Source organism: Saccostrea echinata, unplaced genomic scaffold (genome assembly GCF_033153115.1).
Source record: "Saccostrea echinata isolate AGI-Se365-2 ecotype Australia unplaced genomic scaffold, CSIRO_AGI_Sech_v1 ptg000054l, whole genome shotgun sequence".
Lineage (NCBI taxonomy): Eukaryota > Metazoa > Mollusca > Bivalvia > Ostreida > Ostreidae > Saccostrea > Saccostrea echinata.
The window spans coordinates 29,370,512-29,382,844 of record NW_026889803.1 but is presented as its reverse complement, the minus strand read 5'-3'; the positions used below and the strand labels follow the sequence as shown (position 1 = coordinate 29,382,844).

At 34.9% G+C, this 12,333-nt stretch overlaps 2 protein-coding genes across 2 annotated transcripts; both read left to right on the top strand.

The window, feature by feature from the left end:
- Positions 1-79: 79 nt before the first annotated feature.
- Positions 80-4,029, top strand: LOC133206144 (tetratricopeptide repeat protein 22-like). The gene is made up of 2 exons (XM_061342077.1): positions 80-266; positions 1,763-4,029. Coding segments are annotated over exons 1-2 (2,259 nt in total). The 5' UTR covers positions 80-265; the 3' UTR covers positions 4,021-4,029.
- Positions 4,030-9,696: 5,667 nt separating this feature from the next.
- Positions 9,697-11,949, top strand: LOC133204769 (uncharacterized). Its single transcript, XM_061340513.1, has one exon. It carries the CDS (start codon positions 9,697-9,699, stop codon positions 11,947-11,949), a length of 2,253 nt encoding a protein of 750 aa, XP_061196497.1.
- The last annotated feature ends 384 nt before the right edge of the window (positions 11,950-12,333 follow it).

Genomic DNA, 12,333 nt, shown 5'->3' with positions numbered 1-12,333 from the left:
ATGTTTTACACAAAAGTGCGCAGTTAAGCTGACAATCTCCCTTGAAGAGTTGTCGTCGTTGCTCTCTCAGACAATGTATGAGCCGATGGTAGAGAGTGTTAAGCTAAAGTATTCGTGCATCGAAATGATGACTTTCACCTCTCTCTGGTCAAGTTTTGAGGACATGTACAAATATATGTGCTAATTAACGTGAAGGATTCTCTGAACATCACAGAACGAGGATATTACGTTATGATCGTTTCCTGAGTCTTAAGGCACGCGGAAAAGTAAGTAACTTTAATAAGGAAGTTAATTAACCATATATATGGCGGCTTAGAAATGTTAAAATTCAATGTCTAGTTCTGAGGCATCCTCGCAAGCCAGGGGTCCTGAGTCAACACTTTGCCGTTGGACCCCTGGCATATTTCATTCAACATGCCAGAGGTCCAACGCCGACGTGTTGACTCAGGACTCCTGGCTTGCGAGGATGGTTCTGGGGCAAAGAGTTTCCACATTGTAGAAGTTTTTTTTTCAGTCTAGAATTATTCTTATCTTGTAAGTTCGAAGGAAAATGCAAAAGTTGAACATGTTGAAAAAAAAATTATTCTAATAAAAAAAGGCCGATACAACAGTGGACATTACAGAATGAGGGTATTATGTTATGATCGTTTCCTGAATAAGGCAAGAAAAATAAGTATCTTTAATAAGGAAGTTATTTAGCCTTATAGTTGGAAGCTTTGAAATACTAAAATTCATTATGTCTAGCTTTAATGCGAGTGTTTTTACATGTACATTGCAGAAGTTTTTTAGTCTAAAAATATTTTTAAGACTTCTGTAGTATACCAGTGTTCTCAGATTGTAGCCCCTAAATTTATTTTGCATAAGTAGTTTCTCTTGCAAGTTTGAAAAAGAATTTAAAAGTATTAAAAATGTTATTCTTATCATTTTAAAATACCTCTTTCAGAATCAAAAACAGAAAATACTTACCATTGAAATACACAAGATATAAGCAATCTTATAAATTTCACTTAATTTGAAATACGATTTGTACATTTTTAACCGTATTAAGAAGTAGCATTATGAAATTTTATATTAAAAAAAAAGATGTAGTACTTGTGTCACAAGTGTTCATTGATATTGAAAGCATGATCTAAAGTATGTATCTAGATTTATGATACCACCTAAATCTTTCACCAAGTCTTATTTAAAGCATGCGCAGAAAACGGTGGGAGTAACATTTTGAAAGAAATCATCATCCTGACTGTTGTCATTTGTTATTGTAGATGTCATAACGGTGTTATAGAGTAGGACCCCCGCAAATTCTATACTCTAGAGTAGGATTCCCCCACCTCCGGGGGTAGAAGTCCTGCTCTAGAGCAGAATTTCCACAGGGAAAATCCTACGCGTCACATTGAAATTAAATGTGTATAATAAAAATGTAAGTTGTATTAATTACCTCTGTAAGATGGAAGTGATGCTTTAAATAACTTTTTATACGTTTAACTTTATTTTCGCTTAATTTCTACTATAGAGAATTGTTCATCTGCACACTAACGCAATATTCCACAGAAATCATACAAAAGTGCAGGTGGAATAGTGGAAGAAATTTGTAAAAAAAAAAAAAAAAAAAAAATATCTTTTTTTTTTAAATTAATCTTACTTGGATATCTATGTATAAACACGCCAACTAAGAGTTTTGAAAGAAAATCTTACTTCTGTAATTATCTCAAAAGGAAGGGATAAAAATAATGAAGAATTTTAATAAAATAATTTACAATTTTAGTGATGGATTACGATCCAACAGACATCTTGAGGAAATATGGAGAAAGACCTGGACTTTTTCATATATCATTGAACGCCTCACAAAATCCACCAGCACAGCAACTGACACATAGGATCAAAGTTATGGAGAAGTTAATCCGGGACTTCTCAGAAGGATTTTCAGGTCAAGCGTCTAGAAACTTACTTGGAACATTCTATTTCTACAATAACCAATACTTAAAAGCTGTTGAAACATTTCAAGAGGTTCTTAAAATCGATCCGAATTCACTAACTGCCTCAGCAAATCTTGCATTTGTCTATCGGAGATTGAAGCAACCTTCCAAGGCGGAAAAGTATTCAACTGAACTTGCATCAAACGATGATGAAAGACAAGGGATTGCGCTAGCAGATCAAGCTTTTGCATTCATCTTTGATTGTCATGTAGAAAAAGATGTAATGGAAAGGAATAAAGTACCAAAAGATCTCCTCGTTCAAAGTCTGGTAAAGCTTCAAAAGAGTGACCGAAAAGATCTCGTCATGGAGGTGAACTTTTGGTTAGGTCAGACATATTACCGCCTCCTCACACAGTGTCCAAGACAAAAAGGAACGGAAGAAAAAGCAAAAGAATTTTATATGAAAGGTGTTAAAGCATTAGCAAAAGTTACCAGATTTAGAAAGGATGACGACTTTACAAAGACATATGTATCCCCAGCATGGGCTTTTCTTGGTCTTTTCCTATCAAGAAGAGGAACAATTAGGGACGAGAATGGAAAATCGACAGAGAAAACCATTGAGCAAATGGACGATGACATCAAACACCATTTGAAGGAATTAGGTCTAATTCAGTTTTTAGAAAATCCTGAAGATTGCTTTAAAAAGGGTCTTCAGTGTGGTATAGAAGCAAACGAAGAACCGTTCAAAGAATCAAAACTCTCTACTGAACTATTAATTCGATACGCAATTTTTCTAAAATCTAAAAGGAGATATAAAGAAGCTTTAGAGAAAATTGACGAATCTTTGGAGATTGATAAAAGCCAGGGAAACTGGTTTGCTTGGACAGTAAGAGCAGATATTTTATTCAAATTAGATCGAATAGATGAAGCAATCAAAGATAAGGAAATAGCGTGCTCTTGGAATGCAAGTACCCAAGATCTTTGTGAACTGGCCAAAGCATACCAAGAGAAATACAAGTCATACAAAACAACAGATGAAAAAATGGCAGATGAATTTCTTTTGAAAGCCTCTGGATGTTTTCTTCAAGCGGTAGAAAGCCTTAGACAGCAGAAAAGACCAGAAGTGCATCGTGCTTACGGCAGATTCTTACGCGAAATAGGAGAAGTCAGAGAAGCTATAGAATGTTTTAAGAGAGCAATGGAGATTGATACTGCCAACAAAGCAACACAAAGCTTTATTCAATTATTTGAAACACTTCTTCAATTCTATCAAAGCTCTGTTTTATCGGACAATAAAGATGAAAGTGAAATAAACAAGTTATTGCATGAAATGGCCTATTTTTATGACGTGGCGTTACGAACGCATGGTCAATTAATAAATGAAACCAAAACGTTTTTGAAAGACTTTCATGTGGAAATGTCTGTTTTGACAGCTTACTTTCAATATTACAGAAATAATTCTTCATTTCATATCAACGATAAAAGCATATCCGAAATTATTACTTCAGCAGTTGAGCCTGAAAACATTGACGTATGGAAAGAGATGGTAGAGAAAAATTCAGCACAATTTGAAACCCGAGAGAAGTCAAAGAAGTCTGAAAGAAATGAAGAGGGAGTTACTTTTTGTTCTAAATGTAAATGTCAGCTCGGATATAGGAGACAACTCTCGGCTTTTCCTGTGCCGCCCGAAAGACCCCGAAATATAAGATACCCATACGATTTCTACGTGATATTTTCTCCACTTGACAGAGATTGGGTTTGTCACGTGTTGTTGCAAACTCTAGAAGTATCATATGGATATAAAGGCGCCGTAGCGGAGAGAGATACGATTCCAGGTTCCATGGATATATTTAAACGCACATCCTTTATTCAGAACTGTCCCAAGATACTTGTAGTGTTGCGCACAGAGTTTGAAGACTATCCTGAATGTAACTATGAGTTGGCTCATGCTCTCCACAGAATGAACGATGGAAAATCGGAAAATTTAGTGATCCCAATATGTCGTACCATTAATGGTATGCACCCAAGCCTTAAGACTATAACGTACTTGGATGCAGTAGATGATTGTGATTGGAATAAGCTGATCAAGGCATTGGAGCTGAAATGATTGATAGTAATATTACTTCATACTAGTTTTAAACATCTACTAGTCTGCTTCCCCCTCTTTTTTAACATACATGATAAGGGACTTGCATCTGAGAAAAGCTGGCTCTACTGTCTGGAGAATTCATTGACTTCTCTCTCTCAAACACACCATCCTACAAGAAATTAGTTTAATTCAGTAGACAAGGTAATATTTCTGATTCACATCAATCCAAATACACACAAGATAAAAACATTTAATTTTCAATTCAATCAAATTGACAATGTACTGTTGAACAGAAAATTGCAATATAATCATTTTCAATAGTTGAATTCAAAGTAGTATTCACACAAGTATGGCATGTAAAGGGTAAGAAGTAGACATCTAGAAGTTCGTTACTTTGCTGTTATGTCAGCATATGATTTTTGTGAAGCAAAAAGGACAAAGATTACTACACGAGATCACGATAGGAGACTGTTTAAGTTAAATACCGGTGTAGAAGATAATTGCTGAGACTTACCGTTATGTAATTAAGCTATCTTGGACAGTATGCATTTTTCTAGATTCTATCAAAGCACCAGCAGCAAGGCGATTTACAAATGAATGTATATATTGTTCAAAAGTATAACGGTATTACGCAAATAGTACGCTGTACTTTTCAATAAATTATACTTATTTTATAGTCTATTTTTATGCTGAAATGTTTGTTTGTTTGTTGTTTAACGTCCCTCTCGAGAATTTTTCAGTCATATGGTGACGCCACCACTTTCCGGTGGAGTGCTGCAAATTTTGACCTATACTCGGCACTCAGGGCCATTGAGTAGTTTGGGATCTTTTTCATGCCAGCACCTACTGCGACACGGGACCTCGGTTTATACGTCTCATCTGAAGGACCGGTCTCCACGTCCCACGGTGGGATTCGAACCCGCGACGTAAGGATCAACTCCTTACTCCGTTATGCTGAAATGTGTCATTTTTCTAAACGATGAAGCCCTGAGATAAATTTATAACGTAATGTCAAAAATGCATATATATACTAGGCATGGGTATTTTCATGTAGAATGGTGGTATATTAACATTTTTTTATTTTTAATTTTATACACTTTGTTTTGCAATCAATTTTTATTTCTTGCCATTGTATTTGGAATAATATTGTCTTTCTTATTCATAAATCTCAAGGTTGAAAGATTTCAAAGAATAAACCTTGAATTTTTATCGAAAAGAGGGAATTGTTATGCTAGTTGTGCCTAGATTTACATACATGTATTTTCTTTCGATAAAATAGGCTGTTGCAGAGGACAGATGTAAGGTTCAGCCTCAACTGTCTTATATGGACATGTCATTTATGTGTTGAAACCTCCTTATTTGAAACCTCATTATATGCCGATACTTTGTCATTGTATGCTGACACTTTGTCATTGTATGCTAATACTTTGTCATTGTATGCTGACACTTTGTCATTGTATGCTAATACTTTGTCATTGTATGCTGACACTTTGTCATTGTATGCTAATACTTTGTTTTCTATATTCTGATAATTCTTCATTACATGATGGTACTTCAACTTTATATGCTAGGGTTGTAAAATAGTACTTCTAAAATTCCTGGACAAAAGCTTACAAAAATATCTGAGTTATTTCTGTGTTGATTTGAACATATTTTATTATTTAGATGTTACAACAAAAGGATCAGATATTTCTGTGTTATATTGGTGTTATTTTTTCCATAAGCATGTTACAATCATAGTTTCTCCAATATATATGCAAATATATCTATGAAAATTATAACCCACATAACCTAGATAATAACCAGATTCAGAGTATGTTTCTTATTATTTCAGCTAATAAATTGTCCAGAAAGAAAAGTTATCTGTTGTCAAATACACTAAAACGAATAACAGTTTTAATTTCACTTCTATCCAGAATTTTTCTGATTTTATGTTAGAAACACATGCCTTTGGTCCACTTCAACTTGTTGTGTGATACAATGCAAGCGAGACAACCGCATTTCAAAACTTACTGACGTTGTTATTGGATTTCCCCTCAAAGAGAAAACTGAAACTCGGTTGTTAGTTTTCTTCCTCCTTAATTTTCATTTTTGTTTAAATCAACATACCACGTGTTTTTTTACGAGAAGGTGCATTTGAAAATTGTGCAGTTGAAAATTATTTTTAGCTGACTTACAGTTTTCTGTTAATGTTGAGGACGTACGTACCGTGTGCTACATGAAGTATTTTCTGGTCTACAGAGAGATTTTCATTGTTATTGCTATGATTATAGTAAGTACTTAAAATTATTTGTTGATAATTTCATCATATATACGGCGGCATGACATGACATGAAATGTTATTTGACGTGAGGGCTTTTCTTTTAGAGACCCGCCATTTTGTCTATTGCTTATCTTGAGATAGTTTTTATACTTCTTGGTATGGATAGTACATGTACATAGTTTTTATGATCTGTAATCTTTGAAAATATCTTTCTGTTGTTAATTTTGAAGCTTTTAGCAATGATTTTACACACATTTAAAACAAAGAGGAAATTCTTTGAATAGTATAAGACTGTTAGAGTAGTAGTCTTGACGTCATAAATATGCGATAAATACGCCAGTTATAAAAGTCTTACCTCAAAAATTGAAATAAAACTTCGGAGCATTTTAATAAAATGTATATGGATGGTCAAAGTTAAGTGGAATGTAACACTAGTACATGGATTTTTCAACAAAATTCATGTATCTTATAATAAACAGTACATGTACTTAATAGTTCAAACTTGAGTATATTACTTGAAATATTTAAAAAAGCAGGTTGTAGGTCAAGTCCAAGGCCACAAGGTCAATAACCCTGTGCTCCCCTCAATCTGTTCCATTGCATTCTCTCTCTCTTGCACCTCAAGGTGTTCTTCCTCTCTTTCTTTTTCCTACAGGGACTCTTATTAAAACGATTCTCACGTAGAATTAATGTATCTTCGGAGAATACGGCCTCTCCAGTTCCATCGCTGTACTTTGCTTGTTGTAGATAATGGGAATGTTTTTGTTCTTTTATATGATTGTGGATTTGAGGTCTTGTCTGACCAGGTATCTAAGGGAATTTCTCCGAAGGAATTTACGTTGGAATGCATTAAACCATTCACCATAGTAGATTCTAGTATAGAACAATACAGCAATATGGATTTGATATGAAGATTTTCAGTTTGGTTCTTGTGTTGTACTCTGTTGACTTCCACACTTCTTTCAGGGATGAAAATGCAATTCTGACTAAACCTAACCCTCTCCTTATGCCTGCTTCTGATCCTCATGTCCTTTGTTATTCAGGGTGATGACATCAATTTCTTTTCTATTGATCTTCACTCTTTTCGTCTAACTCACGTTTAGTTTGAGTGCAGTATATTTTGCGATAAAATTTAGTCTGCCAGTCTTTTCTTGCATGCCACTATATTTGCTGGATATCAGTGCCAAATTGACCGGGGTAGGCTTTTTCCAGCTACATGTATTCATTCCTCTTTTGTTAGTGTTTCTCATTATACAGTCTACCACAATGATGAAAAGGAAACCAGACATAACAAACCCCTATCTCATGCATTTCTGTCTGTACTTCAAACCAGTTTGTTGTTATCCCGTTTTCTTCTACATTGCTAGTGCTTCCATCATATATTTTCTTGATGATATTTACATATACTTCAGGAATCCCATACTGCCTTAGTTTATCTCACAGCTTTCCCTTATTATGCTACCTATAAAACCTTATGTATAATGGTGCTTGCCACTCTATTGACCGTTTCAATATGTTTCCTTGTATGTTCTGAAGTTCCTCTCCCGCTCCTAAGTTCATTTCCTGCATGCACGCTAATTTTTCTAGGTTTCTCCTTCCTCAGCTTTAGCTCTTGTCTTAAAACTCTATCCTTTGCTTTGTATTCTTTTTTTGCTATCTTCTATTCCATCTCTTATTCTGTCTATCGCTATTTTGAAAAACACTCTGGATGGTACTGATAGTAGGGATATTCCTACCCTGTTGTCACATCTAGTAACATGTAGGTTCCCTTCCTTTGGTATTTTTACAATGTGCTCTTTCATAGTCTAGTGGCATCATTCTATTCACTGATGATTCAGTTGAACAATTCTCTCAATTTGATGATGTAGATGTTATATTTTGTTTAATAATTCTGCGTTAAGTTTACTCCATTTTTCATTTAAAAGATGGCTTTAATTCTTAATTTCGTCTTTTGTAATTGGCCATGTATCTTTTTTGAATGATACATTCTTCAGGAAGTTGTAGGGATGTTAAGAACTCCTTCAAAGTGTGACCGTCATCTACCTTTTATCTTTTCGTATTTAAGGAGAAGCTCATCATTCTTGGTATGAAACTTGTTTTCTTTCCAAAGAAGTGTTTAGTCAGTTGCTACACTTCCCTAAGATGTTTTTATTTTGGCTGTATTTTCTGCATGCACGATATTTTTTTCTAGGTTTCTCCTTCCTCAGCTTTAGTTCTTGTCTTAAACACTCTCCTTTGCTTTGTATTCTGTTTTTCTTATACTCTCTAGTAGTTAGTCTTTGTGTTTCTTCTTTCTCCTAACATTTTTTTCTGTTGTTCCTTTAAGTATATGTCTTTCACATGGTTCCATTTTTCGTCAACTGTGTTGTCCTTGTCTGACAGTTGGTGAAACGTATTTCTTATTTCGATCAGGAATCTTCTGCACTTTTTTTTTTTATTTTTTCACTCTGCTGACATATACATCTTCCTGCTATTCGGTATTTGTTTTGTATTTCTGCAGAATTTCAGACACGAAAATTCAGAAGATATATTTAGCAGTAGGTCCTAAAATCACTTAAAACATTGAAATTATTGTCTTAGACAAGTATCATTGGGGTTTATAAACCTTTTCAAAACAATAGAGAACTGTAAGAGTAGCATTTTGAAAGATATCAACAACCTGTTCATATTTTTCAGTAACATGGCAACATCAAATGCCACACTAATGATATAAGTATGATGATACATGTTTATTTAATAATACATAAAAGTAACAATTCACAGAAGTCGCGCTAAAACTTTAGGAGGATTAGCAATTAAATTGTTTTAACGATCTTACACTGAAATTAAAAATAGATACAGATAGTGTCTCAGACCTCAAAGTGTCCTCTAATATTTAGGGGTCAGCTGCCTCCTGGCCAAATTTTTTAAGGAGCCAAACTAGTTCTTTTCTCTTAACTACAATGAATGAATTGTGGGTTTTGACAGCTCTATCTCAGCAATACCGTTTTCTTGGTGATGATGCCGTTAACAAATCGCTAGCTTGCAATCCGCCAAAAACCTGCTTTAAAAGCGTTGTCTCTCAGTCAATTTGATGAGCAAGTATTAACAAACACTCGGTAGATAGACACTCAAAACTCAGAAAACACCGTACAAATGTATTTAATATTCAAACAAAATGTTTAAAAAGTTGCCTGTTTGTGTTCCATGTGTTATTCATATAAGTCACATAGAAAATAAAAATGTAGAATATGATGTACTTGTGTGTTGCAATAATAGTTATTTATCAAGAAGTTAATATTCCATAATATATCCATGCAAAAGTATAATATTAATCACTTATTATTTCAACCAGAAAGACTTGAAGAAAATCTTACTTCTGCAATAAAAAATCGAAGGGGGGGGGGGTCGAAAGGAATGTAGAATTGAATTTTTTGTTTTTAATTTTAGTAATGGATTACGATACCAAGGACATATGGAGAAAATATGGAGAAAGACCTGGACTTTTTCATATATCTTTGAATGCCTCACAGAATCCACCAGCCCAACTACTGACACACAGAATAAAAGTTATGGAAAAGTTAATCCGGAAATTTCCAGAAGGATTTTCACGTCAAGCATCTAGAAATTTACTTGGAGTGTGCTATTTCTACAACAATGAGTACTTGAAAGCTGTTGAGACATTTCAAGAGGTTCTTAAAATCGATCCGAATTCCGTAACCGCCTCTGCAAATCACGCTTTTGTTTATCAGAGATTAAAACTAAGTTCCAATTCCCAAAAGTATTCATTTGAACTTGGATCAAACGAAGTCGAAAGACAAGGGATTGCGCTAGCAGATCAAGCTTTTGCATTTATCTTTGATTGTCATGTAGAAAAAGATGTTCTGGAAAGGAATAAAGTACCCAAAGATCTCCTTGTTCAAAGTCTGGTAAAGCTTCAAAAAAGTGACCGACAAGACATTGTCATGGAGATAAACTATTGGTTGGGTAAGACATACTACAGCCTACTTACACAGTGTGCAAGAAGAAAGGGAACGGAGGCAATGGCAAAAGAATTTTATATGAAGGGAATCGAAGCATTGGTAAAAGTTACGGGATTAAGAAAACAGGGCGAGTTTACGAAGGAGTTTGTTTCCACAGCATGGGCTTTTCTTGGTCTTTTCCTGTCCAGAAGAGGAACAATTAGGGATGAGTCTGGAAAATGGAAAGTAAAAATCATTGAGCAAATGGACGATGACATCAAAGACCATTTAAAGAAACTGGATCTGTTTGAGTATTTAGAAACCCCTGAAGATTGTTTTAAAAATGGTCTTGAGTGCGTTATCAGTGCAAATGAAGAATCATGCGAAAAATCAAAACCATCCGCAGAACTTTTAATTCGATACGCAATGTTCCTAAAATTTAAAGAGAGGTATGAAGAAGCTTTGGAAAAAATTAACCAGTCTTTGGAGATTGATGATAGCGAAGGAAACTGGTTTGCTTGGACAGTAAGAGCAGATATTTTATTCAAATTAGGGAAAATAGACGAAGCAATTAAGGATAGGGAAATAGCATGTTCATGGAATGCAACTTCTCACCATCTTTGTGAATTGGCTAAATCATACCAAGAGAAATACAAGTCATGCAAAGCAACAAATGAAGAAATGGCAAATGAATTTCTTTTGAAAGCCTCTGGATGTTTTCTACGAGCAGTTCAAAGCCTTAGACAGGAGAAAAGACCAGAAGTGCATCGTGCTTATGGAATATTCTTACGCGAAATAGGAGAAGTTAGAGAAGCTATAGAATGTTTTAAAAGAGCGATAGAGGTAGACACCGCTAACAGAGCAACGGCAAGCTTTACTCAATTATTTGAAACACTTCTTCAGCTCTATAAAAACTCTATTCTATTAGGCAAAAATGAAAGTGAAATCTATAAATTATTGCATGAAATGGCCTACTTCTACGATGTGGCGTTACGAAAGCATGAGCAATTGACACATGAAACCAAAAGGTTTCTTAAAGATTATGAAGTAGAAATGTCAGATCTGACAGCATACTTTCAGCATTACAGAAATGATTCTTCGATGCAAATCAACGAAAAAAGTATATCCGAACTGATAACTTCAACAGTTGAGCCTGAAAATATTGAAAAATGGAATGAGATGGTAGAGAAAAATTCAACACATTTTGACGCCCGAGAGAAATCAAGAAAGTCGTCGGAAAATGCAGAGGGCGTAACTCTCTGTTTTAAATGTAAATCGCGGGTCGGATATAGGAGACAACTCTCTGCTTTTCCTGTGCCGCCCGAAAAACCTCGAAGTATACGATATCCGTACGATTTCTACGTCATATTTTCACCACTTGACAGAGATTGGGTTTGTCACGTATTATTGCAAACTCTAGAAGTATCATATGGATATAAAGGCGCCGTAGCGGAAAGGGATACCATTCCAGGTTCGAAGGATTTATTTGAACGCATATCCTTCATTCAGAACTGCCCTAAGATACTCGTAGTTTTGCGCACAGAGTTTGAAGACTATCCTGAATGTAACTATGAGTTGGCTCATGCTCTCCATAGAATGAACGATGGAAAATCGGAAAATTTAGTGATCCCAATATGCCGTACCATTAATGGTATGCACCCAAGCCTTAAGACTATAACATACTTGGATGCAGTAGATGATTGTGATTGGAATAAGCTGATCAAGGCATTGGAGCTGAAATGATTGAATATTATAAGTATTATAATTATTACTTTTTTTCGTTTTCTTATCTGCGAGTCTACAAGTTTCTTGTTTAAATATGCATGATAAAGGGAAAAAAAATTTAATGTCTATCTATCTATCTATCTATATATCTCCACCGGCAAGTGGTGTCGTCTCCATATGAGTGAAAAATTCTCGAGAGGGACGTTAAACAATACACAAAAATAATTCAGCAAGAAAGGTTATATTCAGACTAAAGTTCCCATAAAATAAAAACAAAGGTTAACCTTTACCCATAACCTATATAGGTAGTAACGTTTAAATACAACCTATCATTACATCAAATGCTGACTGACGTTTTTCATACTAACTGTACGGGCGGGTGTGACCGTTCGGCAGAGGGTG